Source organism: Salmo salar, chromosome ssa16 (assembly GCF_905237065.1).
Source record: "Salmo salar chromosome ssa16, Ssal_v3.1, whole genome shotgun sequence".
NCBI classification, from domain to species: domain Eukaryota; kingdom Metazoa; phylum Chordata; class Actinopteri; order Salmoniformes; family Salmonidae; genus Salmo; species Salmo salar.
The window spans coordinates 66705764-66722164 of NC_059457.1; the positions used below are offsets into that span (position 1 = coordinate 66705764).

Here is a 16401-nt window from a genome sequence, read left to right on the forward strand (position 1 = left end):
CCTTCCTACGACAACCGTGACACCTACCTTCAAACTCAGTGCCTCTTTGCTGGACATCATGGGAAAATCAAAAGAAAAATTGTAGACCTCCACACGTCTGGTTTATCCTTGGGAGCAATTTTCAAACGCCTGAAGGTACCACGTTCATCTGTACAAACAATAGTACGCAAGTATAAACACCATGGGGCCGTCATACCGCTCAGGAAGGAGACGCGTTCTGTCTCGTGGAGATGAACGTACTTTGGTGCAAAAGTGCATATCAATCCCAGAACAACAGCAAATGACTTTGTGATGATCTTGGAGGAAACAGGTACAAAAGTATCTATATCCACAGTAAAACGAGTCCTATATCGACATAACCTGAAAGGCCGCTCAGCAAGGAAAAAGCCTCTGCCCCAAAACCACCATAAAAAAGCCAGACTACGGTTTGCAACTGCACATGGGGACAAAGATCGTACTTTTTGGAGAAATGTCCTCTGGTCTGATGAAACAAAAATAGAATTGTTTGGCCATAATGACCATCGTTATGTTTGGAGGAAAAAGGGGGACGCTTGCAAGCCGAAGAACACCATCCCAACCGTGAAGCACGGGGGTGGCAGCATCATGTTGTGGGGGTGCTTTGCTGCAGGAGGGGCTGGTGCACTTCACAAAATGGATGGCATCATGAGGATGGAAAATTATGTTGATATATTGAAGCAACATCTCAAGACATCAGTCAGGAAGTTAAAGTTTGGTCGCAAATGGGTCTTCCAAATGGACAATGACCCCAAGCATACTTCCAAAGTTGTGGAAAAATGGCTTAAGTATAACAAAGTGAAGGTATTGGAGTGGCCATCACAAAGCTCTGACCTCAATCCTATGGAAAATTTGTGGGCAGAACTGAAAAAGCATGTGCGAGCAAGGAGGCCTACAAACCTGACTCAGTTACACCAGCTCTGTTAGGAGGAATGGGCCAAGTGGGAAGCTTGTGGAATTTTTACTAGGATTAAATGTCAGGAATTGTGAAAAACTGATTTTAAATGTATTTGGCTAAGGTGTATGTAAACATCCGACTTCAATTGTACATCCCATGTTTTCCCTTTTTCTTTCTTTCTTTCTTTCTTTCTTTCTTTCTTTCTTTCTTTCTTTCTTTCTTTCTTTCTTTCTTTCTTTCTTTCTTTCTTTCTTTCTTTCTTTCTTTCTTTCTTTCTTTCTTTCCTTCCTTCCTTCCTTCCTTCCTTCCTTCCTTCCTCCTCTCGTTTGCCATCTCTCCCTCTATGTTTCTGCCTTATCTCTCTTGCTCTCACTCTGTCTCTCTAGGGAAGGTCATAAATGTGTTTAGGGCATAGAGGGACCACGGTCTTAAAACACAGTCATTAATTCTGAGCCAGGATGGAGCTGGATAGAGTTGGTTATGTTCACAGCAAGGCCATTCATTCCTTATACTAAATAGACTCCCAGTACAGTGTTTACCAGAGCATTCAGCTGTTTACTGTTCATACAAGTGTTTTACACCGTTACATGCCATAGACAGAAAATTATATCGCATTAGCATAAAGAGCTGCAAGGATGGCTTTCTTCAATGTGTGAACCAACAACTCCCTCATAGGATAAAAATAAAAAGGTAAAGGACCCCAAAGACGTAAAATAGAGAGGGATAGAGCGAAAGAGACCATAGCAGAGTCATATTCAGATGCATGTGCACACATTCTGCATTTAGACAGGCAGAAACACAGAGACCAGTTGGCTGGGTTGAATGGGAATAAGTGTGACGCCATGCACCATGGGTATAGAACGCTGACAGACTGCGTTGCCGGGTGGTGTGTGTGTTTGTATTTCTACACGTCCCCACGAGACCAATGTTTCACTAGCTAACCTTTTGTTTGCACACCAAACAAGCTATCATGTCAATAGAAACACAATGGTCGTTCATTTTCTCTGGTTTATAACTATGGACTTTTGAACCATACAGTGTAAGATATATTATGCACAGACAGGACGCTTTTTGACATGGAATTTATTTTTACTCAAAACATCTCTATACAGAGTATGTCAGTTTTCTAAAGGGTGAATTGAAACGAACAAACACAGCAATACATGCAAATAAACCACTGTAGACATAAATTGTTGACAAAATGTATGTACAGCATTTACAGTACATGGGAGTTGGGACACAATATCTTCAGCCTATTAAAACGTAAAGTAATATCACTTTTTTATTGAAATGTTTTATTAATTAACACTTACAAGTCATTGTCTATTTGTCGGAGAAAGGGAGATAGTAAATACAAATAATTTCATGCCAGAAACACTAGGATTTTACATGCAAAGCCAAGGTCTCTAAGGAATCTTAATCTACTGTATAACGACTCACATCCACATGCAAAATTCAGAAGCATTCCCTCATTGAAGGGTTGAGTGAACTGTTTATCGGTGGGCTACTTGTTAGCAATTTCTTTGATTGGTAGAGTGTGGATACAGCAGTAGAGGCATGACTGAGTAGTGTCTGAAAGAGGACCCTTCTCTCTTCTGTTGGTGGCTGTTCTCCAGTGTCCTGAGTCTGGGAGGTTAGTTCTGTGCAGTCTGGTCAGCTCTGGTCAGTGCCTCTCCATGTTGGGCTGGTGCTGGTGATGGGTCCGGAGTCTAGGTCCTGAATGGTCACATTGAGATAGGCCAAACAAGTCAACAGTAAGGTCAGGGTTAGTATTGCAAACCTACTAGTAATTTACCAAAATTACGGCATCTTAGGTAATAATGGTAATTACCAGGTAATCTATGGCAATGTGTGGTAACTTTGGTCATTTATACTTAAAAAAAAATATTCATATATAAAGTATATATTTTTTTATATTTGTATCCATATTGTCAATGAATTTCTAGTAGATAGATCAAATAGTTCCAAGCGAAAATAGCCTAATTAATGAAAAAAGGATCTAATCAACAATGGTATTATTTTCAATTAACTCTGTTACTCTTCCAACTAATGACTTTTTCACTACAGACACTATAGACATATTGACATATTCAAATAAATTAAAGTGTGTAAAAAAAAAAATATATATAAAGGATATTTCATGCTGAAACCTTCATTTTAAACCCCACTCAGTGGCGATTGGTGCCATTTAAGATGAGGGAGGAACTAGATACTTTTTCTAACCTCTCTGGATTAAATCCCAAAAATGTGTACTATATTAAGTATTTAATCACAAAAAAATACAACTTTTACATTACAATGTAGTTTACCAATAAAATGGTCTGACGGGTGGACATACTGTGGACATACTCGGTATACATATCCCAAAAGAAAGAAATGATCTTGCTACTATGGAAAGGAAAATACCTGTCTATTTGTGGAAAAATCTTTCTGAATAACTCCTTAGTTATATTCCAGTTTACCTATCTGCTTATGGTCTTGCCTACACCTAGCGAACTGTTTTTTAAATTATATAAGCAAAAGATATTCCATTTGACTTGGAACGGCAAGCCAGACAAAATTAAAAGGGCCTATTTATATAATGAATATGAATTCAGACGGCAGAAATGATAAAATATTTAAGCATTAGACCTCTCACTAAAGGCATCAGTCAAACAAAAGTACTATTAATATCCAAACTGGTTCGCTAGCAAATTAGTAAAAATGTCTCACACCATGTTCAAGAATGGCTTTTTTCCCTTTATTCAAATTGCAACCTCTCACTTTCAGTTATTTGAAAACAAAATAATCTCCAAAATATCACTACTTTTAAAACAAGCCATAGAAAGTTGGTTGCAATTTCAGTTTAATCCACCAGAAACGACAGAACAAATAATACAATAAATACTGTGGTTAAACTCAAATATACTAATTGTAAAAAAATAAACATAATTTTTCTATACATAAAAAAAAAAAAAGTATACTCTTTGTAAATTTGACCATTAATAGGACTGGTGGAGTTATGTCACACATGCAGCTAACAAAAATATATGAAAATGTCTGCTCTACCCAAAATTACAACCAACTAATTGCAGCGTTACCGCAAAAATGGAAGAGGCAAGTGGAAGGGGGAAAAGTAAGGAACTTGTCTGTCAGCCCTGCATTAAAGACCAAAATTGGTTTAAATAAAAATATATACCAGTTTCATTTAAGGACCAAAAAAATGACAGCTGTGCCCTATAGATTGCAAAGTCGTTGGGATGAGATTTTCGATGTACCGATTCCATGGCACATGGTTTGTGAATTGATATGCAAAACAATGTCAGATTCAAAACTTAGAATTTCCCAATTTAAATTATTATACAAAATTCTTGCAACCAATAGAATGTTATATACAGTGCCTTCGTAAAGTATTCAGACCCATTGACTTTTTCCACATTTTGTTACATTACAGCCGTATTCTAAAATGCATTAAATGTAACAAAAAAAATCATCAGCAAAATACACACAATACCCAATAATGACAAAGCTAAAACAGTTTTTTATAATTTTTAATTTACATAAGTAATCAGATCCTTTGCTATGAGACTCCTGTTTCCATTGATCATTTTTATGGAATAGTCTGCCTACCCATGTGAGAGACGCAGACTCAGTCTCAACCTTTAAGTCTTTACTGAAGACACATCTCTTCAGTAGGTCCTATGATTAAGTGTAGTCTGGCCCAGGGGTGTGAAGGTGAACGGAAAGGCTGGAGCAACGAACCGCCCTTGCTGTCTCTGCCTGGCCGGTTTCCTCTCTTTCCACTGGGATTCTCTGCCTCTACCCCTATTACGGGGGCTGAGTCACTGGCTTACTGGTGTTCTTCCATGCCGTCCCTGGGAGGGGTGCGTCACTTGAGTGGGTTGAGTCACTGACGTGGTCTTCCTGTCTGGGTTGGCGCCCCTCCTTGGGCTGTGCCGTGGCGGAGATCTTTGTGGGCTATACTCGGCCTTGTCCCGGGATGGTATGTTGGTGGTTGGAGATATCCCTCCAGTGGTGTGGAGGCTGTGCTTTGGCAAAATGGGTGGGGTTATATCCTACCTGTTTGGCCCTGTCCGGGGGTTTCATCGGATGGGGCCACAGTGTCTCCTGACCCCTCCTGTCTCAGCCTCCAGTACTTATGCTGCAGTAGTTTATGTGTCGGGGGGCTAGGGTCAGTCTGTTATATCTGGAGTATTTCTCCTGTCTTATCCGGTGTCCTGGGTGAATTTAAGTATGCTCTCTCTAATTCTCTCTTTCTTTCTTTCTTTCTTTCTCTCTCTCGGAGGACCTGAGCCCTAGGACCATGCCTCAGGACTACCTGGCTTGATGACTCCTTGCTGTCCCCAGTTCACCTGGCCGTGCTGCTGCTCCAGTTCCAACTGTTCTGCCTGCAGCTATGGAACCCTGACCTGTTCACCGGACATGCTACCTGTCCCAGACCTGCTGTCCCAGACCTGCTGGAACCCTGACCTATTCACCGGACGTGCTACCTGTCCCAGACCTGCTGTTTTCAACTCTCTAGAGACAGCAGGAGCGGTAGAGATACTCTCAAAGATCGGCTATGAAAAAGCCAACTGACACTTACTCTTGTGTTACTGACTTGTTGCACCCTCGACAACTACTATGATTATTATTATTTGACCATGCTGGTCATTTATGAACATTTGAACATCTAGGCCATGTGCTGTTATAATCTCCACCCGGCACAGCCAGAAGAGGACTGGCCACCCCTCATAGCCTGGTTCCTCTCTAGGTTTCTTCCTAGGTTTTGGCCTTTCTAGGGAGTTTTTCCTAGCCACCGTGCTTCTACACCTGCATTGCTTGCTGTTTGGGGTTTTAGGCTGGGTTTCTGTACAGCACTTTGAGATATCAGCTGATGTAAGAAGGGCTATATACATACATTTGATTTGATTTTATCATCCTTGAGATGTTTCTACAACTTGATTGGAGTCCACCTGTGGTAAATTCAATTGATTGGACATGATTTGGAAAGGCACCCAGCTGTCTATATAAGGACCCACAGTTGACAGTGCATGTCAGAGAAAAAAAGCCATGAGGTCGAAGTAATTGTCTGTAGAGCTCCGAGATAGGATTGTGTCGTGGCACAGATCTAGAGAAGGGTAGCAAAAAATGTCTGCAGCATTGAAGGTCCCCAGGACACAGTGGCCTCCATCATTCTTAAATGGAAGAAGTTTGGAACCACCAAAACTCTTCCTAGAGCTGGCCGCCCGGCCAAACTGAGCAATTGGGGGAGAAGGGCCTTGCTCAGGGAGGTGACCAAGAACCCGATGGTCACTCTGACAGAGCTCTAGAGTTCCGCTGTGGAAATGGGAGAAACTTCCAGAGGGACAACCATCTCTGCAGCACTCCACCAATCAGGACTTTATGGTAGAGTGGCCAGACGGACGCCACATGACAGCTCGCTTGGAGTTTGCCAAATTACACCTAAAGACTCTCAGACCATGAGAAACAAGATTCTCTGGTCTGATGAAACTCTTTGGCCTGAGTGCCAAGCATCATCTCTGGAGGAAACCTGGCACCATCCCTACAGTGAAGCATGGTGGTGGCAGCAGCATGCTGTGGAGGTGTTTTTCAGCGGCAGGGACTGGGAGACTAGTCAGGATCAAGGCAAAGATGAACAGAGCAAAGTTCAGAGAGATCCTTGATGAAAACCTGCTCCAGAACGCTCAGGACCTCAGACTGGGGTGAAGGTTCACCTTCCAACAGGACAAGGACCCTAAGCACACAGCCAAGACAATGCAGGTGTGGCTTCGGGACAAGTCTCTGAAGGTCCTTGAGTGGCCCAGCCAGAACCCGGATTTGAACCCGATCGAACATCTCTGGAGAGACCTGAAAATAGCTGTGCAGCAACACTCCCGATCCAACCTGACAGAGCTTGAGAGGATCTGCAGAGAAGAATGGGAGAAACTCCCCAAATACAGGTGTGCCAAGCTTGTAGAGTCATACCCAAAAAGATTCAAGGCTGTAATTGCTGCCAAAGGTGATTCAACAAAATACTGAGTAATGGGTCTGAGTACTTATATAAATGTGATATTTCTGTTTTTTATTTTCAATAATTTAGCAGAATGTATTTTTTTAAACAGTTTTTGCATTGTCATTATGGGGTATTGTGTGTAGATTGATGATGGAAAAAAAACAATGTTATCAATTTTAGAATAAGGCTGTAACCTAACAAAATGTGGGAAAAAATCAAGGGGTGTGAATACCTTCTGAAGGCACTGTATATGGGGGATACAACCTTGATCATTCAATTTGGTACTGTCCATATGTAGCTTGTTTTTGGTCACAGGTCAAGGAATGGCGGAAGAATTGCAACATTTATCTGGAGCTAATGCCGCAGATAGCAAAACTGGGTGGTTTGAAAAGTCATAGTCAATCGATCAATAATATAATAATACTTTTAGAAAAAAACCAAATATTGAATTTAATTTCTGTAGAAACTATAAGAATAAAAATGTTCAGAACTTTTGTGAAGAATCACAGCACAGTAAAATATATATATGGAAAATAGAAATCCAATATGGATAGTGCTAAGAGATAGTTGGGAGGGGTTGAGGGTAGCGGAAGGACAGGACTAAAAACAAACAAAATGTAACTATTGTAAAATAGATTGTGTCCGTAAAACGTACAGTACCAGTCAAAAGTTTGGACATATCTACTTATTCCAGGGTTTTTCTTTATTTTTACTATTTTCGACATTGTAGAATAGTAGTGAAGACATCAGAACTATGAAATAACACACATGGAATCGTGTAGTAACCAAAAAAGTGTTAAACAAATAAAAATATATTTTATTTTTGAGATTCTTCAAAGTAGCTACTCTTTCACTTGATGACAGCTTTGCACACTCTTGGCATTCTCTCAACCAGCTTTCATGAGGTAGTCACCTGGAATGCATTTCAATTAACAGGTATGCCTTGTTAAAAGTTCATTTGTCGGAATATCTTTCATTCTTAATGCGTTTGTGTCACGAGAATTTTCATCCCAATGTTGTGAACTCAACTATCACTTAAGCTTTGAATAATTCCCAGGGGTTGTAAATCCCCGGTTAATGAAGAATTAGACAAAGTCCCAGTCTGCAATAGGTCAGACATTTATTCAGAGAACGTTCTGAAAATCATACTATGCACATAACCTTTTATACCTCACATTTGGTCATACCATACCCCTTATAAATGCCCCTCCTCTTCTCTAACACTGTCAATGCTATTTACAAGAATTTTCCAACAAATACATTGCTTCAATATGTTTCATAATCTACTGCAAGCCTAACGGTTTCTCCCCTCCCTGGGTGGGGAGACCTTCTTCCTGTTATCAGTTTCACAGTTGCATGTCACAAGTTGTCTGTCTACAGTTCCTCTTCTCCTTAAATGTCTCACTTACATTGCTAAATAGTAAAGTCTTAACTTGTCCTATGCACACACATTAGAGAATTACAGTCTTATAATTCTAATTCATCATACGTTTCAGGGCAGAATACTTTAGTCATTATAAATCATATAAATTCCTATATCAGTTTGAGGCAATCAGTTGTGTTGTGACAAGGTAGGGTTGGTATACAGAAGATAATACTATTTGATAAAAAACCAAGTCCATATTATGGCAACAACAGCTCAAATAAGCAAAGAGAAACGACAGTCCATCAATACTTTAAGACATGAAGGTCAGTCAATGCGGAAAATTTCAAGAACTTTGAAAGTTTCTTCAAGTGCAGTCGCAAAAACCATCAAGCGCTATGATGAACCTGGCTCTCATGAGGATGGCCACAGGAAAGGAAGTTACCTCTGCCGTAGAGGATACATTCATTAGAGTTACCAGCCTCAGAAATTGCAGCCCAAATAAATGCTTCCCAGAGTTCAAGTAACAGACACATCTCAATATCAGCTGTTCAGAGTAGACTGCGTCTATCAGGCCTTCATGGTTGAATTGCTTCAAAGAAACCCCTACTAAAGGACACCAATAAGAAGAAAAGACTTGCTTGGGCCACTAAACACGAGCAACAGACATTAGACTGGTGGAAATCTGTCCTTTGGTCTGATGAGTCCAAATTTGAGATGTTTGGTTCCAACCGCCGTGGCTTTGTGAAATGCATAGTAGGTGAACGGATGAACTCCGCATGTGTGGTTCCCAACATGAAGCATGGAGGAGGAGGTGTGATGGTGTGGGGGTGCTTTGCTGGTGACACTGTCTGTGATTTATTTAGAATTCAAGGCACACTTAACCAGCATGGCTACCACAGCATTCTGCAGCAATACGCCATCCCATCTGGTTTGCGCTTAGTGGGACTATCATTTGTTTTTCAACAGGACAATGACCCAAAACACATCTCCAGGCTGTGTAAGGGCTATTTGACCAAGAAGGAGAGGGATGCATCAGATGACCTGGCATCCTCAATCACCTGACCTCAACCCAATTGAGATGGTTTGGGATGAGTTGGACCGCAGAGTGAAGAGAAATCAGCCAACAAGTGCTCAGCATATGTGGGAACTCCTTCTTGACTATTAGAAATGCATTCCTCATGAAGCTGGTTGAGAGAACGCCAAGATTGTGCAAAGCTGTCATCAAGGGAAAGGTTGGCTACTTTGAAGAATATAAATATCAAAAATACGTTTTTGGTTACTACATGATTCCATATGTATTATTTCATAGTTTTGATGTCTTCCCTATTATTCTACACTGTAGAAAATAGTAAAAAAGAAAGAAAAACCCTTGAATGAGTAGGTGTGTACAAACTTTTGACTGGTACTGTATATTTTGAAGTTAATTAGTTGCTAGGATATTGACGTTTGTTGCTAGGTGCTAAAACAGTCAATTTAATATGTGAAATATATTTATATACTTGAACCATGCCTTCTAAACTGTTTTGATATATACTGCTCAAAAAAATAAAGGGAACACTTAAACAACACAATGTAACTCCAAGTCAATCACACTTCTGTGAAATCAAACTGTCCACTTAGGAAGCAACACTGATTGACAATAAATGTCACATGCTGTTGTGCAAATGGAATAGACAACAGGTGGAAATTATAGGCAATTAGCAAGACACCCCCAATAAAGGAGTGGTTCTGCAGGTGGTAACCACAGACCACTTCTCAGTTCCTATGCTTCCTGGCTGATGTTTTTGTCACTTTTGAATGCTGGCGGTGCTTTCACTCTAGTGGTAGCATGAGACGGAGTCTACAACCCACACAAGTGGCTCAGGTAGTGCAGCTCATCCAGGATGGCACATCAATGCGAGCTGTGTCAAGAAGGTTTGCTGTGTCTGTCAGCGTAGTGTCCAGAGCATGGAGGCGCTACCAGGAGACAGGCCAGTACATCAGGAGACGTGGAGGAGGCCGTAGGAGGGCAACAACCCAGCAGCAGGACCGCCTTTGTGCAAGGAGGTGCAGGAGAAGCACTGCCAGAGCCCTGCAAAATGACCTCCAGCAGGCCACAAATGTGCATGTGTCTGCTCAAACGGTCAGAAACAGACTCCATGAGGGTGGTATGAGGGCCCGACATCCACAGGTGGGGGTTGTGCTTACAGCCCAACACCTTGCAGGACGTTTGGCATTTGCCAGAGAACACCAAGATTGGCAAATTCGCCACTGGCGCCCTGTGCTCTTCACAGATGAAAGCAGGTTCACACTGAGCACGTGACAGACGTGACAGAGTCTGGAGACGCCGTGGAGAACGTTCTGCTGCCTGCAACATCCTCCAGCATGACCGGTTTGGCGGTGGGTCAGTCATGGTGTGGGGTGGCATTTCTTTGGGGGGCCGCACAGCCCTCCATGTGCTCGCCAGAGGTAGCCTGACTGCCATTAGGTACCGAGATGAGATCCTCAGACCCCTTGTTAGACCATATGCTGGTGCGGTTGGCCCTGGGTTCCTCCTAATGCAAGACAATGCTAGACCTCATGTGGCTGGAGTGTGTCAGCAGTTCCTGCAAGAGGAAGGCATTGATGCTATGGACTGGCCCGCCCCTTCCCCAGACCTGAATCCAATTGAGCACATCTGGGACATCATGTCTCGCTCCATCCACCAACGCCACATTGCACCACAGACTGTCCAGGAGTTGGCGGATGCTTTAGTCCAGGTCTGGGAGGAGATCCCTCAGGAGACCATCCGCCACCTCATCAGGAGCATGCCCAGGCGTTGTAGGGAGGTCATACAGGCACGTGGAGGCCACACACACACTACTGAGCCTCATTTTGACTTGTTTTAAGGACGTTACATCAAAGTTGGATCAGCCTGTAGTGTGGTTTTCCACTTTAATTTTGAGTGTGACTCCAAATCCAGACCTCCATGGGTTGATAAATTGGATTTCCATTGATTATTTTTGTGTGATTTTGTTGTCAGCACATTCAACTATGTAAAGAAAAAAGTATTTAATAAGATTATTTCATTCATTCAGATCTAGGATGTGTTATTTTAGTGTTCCCTTTATTTTTTTGAGCAGTGTATATCCCATGTATTCTCCCTTTTTCCTTCATCCTTCATCCTCCTTTCTCCATCTCTCCCTCTATTTGTCTACCTCCTTTCTCTCTCTCTCTCTCTCTCTCTCTCTCTCTCTCTCTCTTCCTCTCTCCCTAGGGAAGGTCATAAACATGAGGGGCCATACTCATCAAACAGTCATAAATCCCGAACCAGGATGGAGCTGGATAGATGTGGTTATGTTCGCAGCAAGGCCTTTCAGGACTCCCAGTACAGTGTACACTAGAGCATTCAGCCATTTACTGTTCAAGTGTTTTACAGCATTACCTGCCATCAGTGGCGGTCAGTGCCGCTTACAATGACGGAGGCCTTGTTTCTATTACAGCATATTGGATGACTGTCATTCATATTCCATTCACCCAGTTCAATGTAACATCAATAGGTTTAGGCTACTACATGATACTACAATTTTCCCAATACCCATCATGAGGTTGCTGTAACCTAGCCTATGAATGAAAGCTTACAACGTAGGTGCGCAAAGGTTGAGAGAAAAGGTGACAGACAGTGACACATTGACAGACAGTGACACGTTCAATACCGCCTTGCACACTCTTGCCTGCATCTAGCTTATCAAGGGTGTAATCATCAGTCCAACAGTTGCAAACAAGAGTTTCTATTGAACAAATTCAGCTATTTTTATCGCTGTTTTGTTTGTTTCTGTTTAAGAAAGGATTTTAAACAGAATCAGTGGAATCAATACAACCCTGATCACACGTAAACACAGTTCACTTTCATAGCAGCCACGTTGTATTCCTTCTCGCATCTATGCACTCTCCTCCTCTCACCTTTTCCCTTTGTTTGTGGACTTCAATGCAGAACACATCAGCTGTATGTGACCATGCAAAAAAACATTTCCAACCAAATCATATCAAAACCGCTTCCCACAGCCTACATCTTTGTCCCCATATTAGCTAAAGTAACGTCCTAGTCAACATAACTAACAGAACTAATGTGTTAGTAAACCCGCTACAATCATGCAGTGTACAGTCAGTAAGCAGTTTAGCAGTTACACCAGCGGGCCCCATGGCAATAAATTAATAAAACTAAAAGCTTACCTTCACTTGGAAGAATTCCAGTGTTGTGTTGAATAGTCATAGCCAGCTAGCTAACATAGTATCCCTCTGTTTGAGCCGGTTGTTTGAGTAAGCTTAACTAGCCATGTGCATTTGCTAGCTAAGTGAAACTGAAAGTGAAAAAATAATGATTAAATCTCTCTCCCACTCTCTCTTGCTTCTCCTTTATTGAATTTGTTGAAAACTGTTAAGCTATTGTCTTTCTCTCTCTTTGAGTCAACTACTCACCAAATGTTATGCACTGCAGTGCTAGCTAGCTGTAGCTTATGCTTTCACTACTAGATTCATTCTCTGATCCTTTGATAGGGTGGACAACATGTCAGTTCATGCTCCAAGAGCTTTGATGGGTTGGAGGACATTCCCTGGAAGTTGTCATAATTACTGTGTAAGTCTATGGAAGGGGGTGAGGACCAAGAGCCTCCTAGGTTTTGTATTGAAGTCAATGTACCAAGAGGAGGACGGAAGCTAGCTTTCCTCCGGCTACACAATGGTGCTACCCTACAGAGTGCTGTTTAGGCTACTGTAGACCTTCATTGCAAAACAGTATGTTTTAATCAATTATTTGGGGACGTGAATATATTTAGTATAGTTTTATCGAAAAATTATAACTTTGTTTTTAAATGTATTTATTCACCGAGGAGGATGGTCCTCCCCTTCCTCCTCTGAGGAGCCTCCACTGCCTGCCATAAACTAGGTTTACATCCAATTGGAGACAGATTTTAATATGAATATTCTCAAATCTGCATAAAGAAAATATTTTTTTTCATCATTGTTTCCATCAAACTGACTTATTGCAGATACAAAACAAACAGTGCGTGATGACATAGTGCACACAAAATATACTTTTTAGCTGAAGTTTTCATGTCCCGAATATAAATCTAGTGTTCAATGTGTTTCCATTGCATTTCAACTCTATGGATAGTTTTTAATCACTGACATTGTAAATAGCAAATGTGCCTACTCTGGTTTTAGCACGTGCAATGTAGCCAACAGCTCGCAGATAGAGTGCGGGTAGGCCCTGCAGGTAGGCTAGTCTACATGAAGAGATTATGGATAAGAGCGAGAATGTTTTTGTCAAAACGGTTGTCAAGCGTCGATCATCATGTCACCAGAATAAGACCCTCGACATTTATTGGAAAGGAGCATCAAGCTCATACAATGCATTTTCACCACCCTGTGAAGTTCATCATTATTTAATCATTAGCCCAATTTAAACTGCCAGGTTTCCTGAATTGTAGTGGCAGGACCACAAGTTTACTTCCATATGATGGCTATTATATCAATAATTGCGTATTAAAGGCATTTCCACCACCATTTGTCGTATAATACATTTGACTGAAACAAAAAGATTCCATGTCGAACGAATAAATGATCTGTTGGCATTTATACAATTTTACAGAAAATTCCTGCTTCCATCACAGCTGTCATGACTTTACTCGCATAAAAACTGTGGATGATAGCAAGTTAGAGAATTAAAATTATAGATAGCAAATTAAATCAGCATTAACATAGAGCAGTAAGGATGGCTTCAATGCTTGAACCAACAACTCCCTTATAGGCTAAAACTAAAAAGTTAAAGGACCCCAAAGATGTAAAATATATATAAATAAGATAGATACCATAGCAGTCATATTCAGACGCATGTGCACACATACAGTAGTAAGACAGGCAGAAACACAGCGACCTGGTTGAATGGGAATAAGTGTGACGCCATGCACCATGGGTATAGAACGCTGACAGACTGCGTTGCCGGGTGGTGTGTGTGTTTGTATTTCCACACGTCCCCACGAGACCAATGTTTCACTAGCTAACCTTTTGTTTGCACACCAAACAAGCTATCATGTCAATAGAAACACAATGGTCGTTCATTTTCTCTGGTTTATAACTATGGACTTTTGAACCATACAGTATAAAATATGCACAGACACGACACTTTTGACATGGAATTTACTTATACATCTCTATACAGGGTATGTCAGTTTACAAAAGGGTGAACTGGAAAGAACATACACAGTCAAATGTAACACAAAGACAACTGTGTACAGTAATACATACAAATAAACCACTGTGACATAAATAAATTATAGACAAACTGTATGTACAGCATTTACAGTACATGAGTTGGGGCACAAAATGACATCTTCAGCCTATTAAAACGTAAAATAATATCACTTTTATATTTAAAAAAAAGTATTAATTAACAGTGACAAGTCATTGTCTATTTGTCGGAGAGAGGGAGGTAGTACAAATAATTTCATGCCAGAAACACTAGGATTTTACATGCAAAGCCAAGGTCTCTAAGGAATCTTAATCTACTGTATAACGACTCACATCCACATGCAAAATTCAGAAGCATTCCCTCATTGAAGGGTTGGGTGAACTGTTTATCGGTGGGCTACTTGTTAGCAATTTCTTTGATTGGTAGAGTGTGGATACAGCAGTAGAGGCATGACTGAGTAGTGTCTGAAAGAGGACCCTTCTCTCTTCTGTTGGTGGCTGTTCTCCAGTGTCCTGAGTCTGGGAGGTTAGTTCTGTGCAGTCTGGTCAGCTCTGGTCAGTGCCTCTCCATGTTGGGCTGGTGCTGGTCCGGAGTCTAGGTCCTGAATGGTCACATTGAGATAGGCCAAACAAGTCAACGATACGGTCAGAGTTAGGGTTGCAAAGCTACCGGTAATTTACCTGATTCTTCAGTAATAATGGTAATTAACAGGTAATCTATGGCAACTTTGGTGATTTATACTTGAATAACAAACATTTTTATTCATATATAAAGTATACATTTATTATATCTGTGTCCATATTGTCCATGAGTTTCTAGTGGATAGGCCACATGGTTCAAGATAAAATAGCATCATTATTGAGAAAAAAAAGCATCTAATCAACAATGACATTATTTTCAATTAACTCAGGAACTCTTCCAACTATTGTCTTTTTTCACAACTACAACCAGTTTGTACTCAAAACATTTACAACAAAAACATATTGATATAGTCAATTAAATAAGTGTGTAAAAAATATTTCATGCTGAAATCCTCATATTAAACACATACATTTACTAAGTTGGTTTATATTTAGAATAATGTTTTATAGCTTTGTCTTTATATTTTAAAATCATCTTATTGGATTTTTTGTAATATATTTTACATGAGGCCACACAGAGGGCCAGAGATAATTACAGACACCTGTGATAGTCGGCGGCACCCAAAAAGGCAACTAGATGTCATCTTGTAAAATTCCATACGTTCCTTGAAAGTTACCAAAATTATGGTAGTTTACTGGTAGACTTTGAAAGTTTCCAGTAATATGCTCTCCCTTTGCAACCGTAGTCAGACTGCAACATCACCCATTTTTTTTACATGACATTTTCTATCACCTATCAAACTGGCCATATTTAAGAGAACATCAGTTATCAGTGGTTATGCATGTGCGTATTCTCATTGTAAATCTCTTAAAATCTGGAAAAGAGCAAGATAATCCAGTCAATGATCTTACTGTGCTGCTGGACTGGTGAGGTGGTGGGAGTGCAAAAAGTCTTGATGGTGGCAGGACCCTCTCCTCCTGCTCCAATCACCTGGATCTCCAGCCTGTAGGGGGTGGCTAGCTGCAGACCTGTCACTACCAGGACATTACGCTCCTGAGAGAAGAGGGAAGACAGCAAGACATGGGCTCATTAACTGTGAAAAGGGGGAGCTGGTTGGCTTTTTCCTATATGGATGTTTTGGTCACCTTACTCTACTACACATCCACCCTTTGCCGTGACGCGACTTATTTAAACCGTAACAAATCATGGGAATTTGTGAAAATGAAGATGGATTACTTTGACATTTGTTGGTTATTGCAGGGATTTTGATTTACTGAGACAAATGGTCAGATTTGTTGCATAAAGGTGGGCTAATTCATTGAGTTGATATGGGTTTC

The 16401-nt window shown here is 40.9% G+C and overlaps 1 protein-coding gene across 2 annotated transcripts in view; it reads right to left on the reverse strand.

The window, feature by feature from the left end:
• Positions 1-2088: 2088 nt before the first annotated feature.
• The window catches only part of LOC106574267 (anosmin-1), a 33552-nt gene continuing 19239 nt past the window's right edge, over positions 2089-16401 (reverse strand). Inside the window, exons 13-14 of one of the 2 annotated variants that reach the window (XM_014150050.2) lie at positions 15976-16117; positions 2089-2629 (exon numbers count right to left, since the gene is read on the reverse strand). In XM_014150050.2, the coding sequence (XP_014005525.1) occupies positions 2577-2629; positions 15976-16117 (195 nt within the window). In that variant the 3' untranslated portion in view covers positions 2089-2576. Of the gene's footprint in view, positions 2630-14416; positions 15084-15975; positions 16118-16401 lie in introns of those variants that run through there. The other variant, XM_014150052.2, reaches the window with a different exon arrangement.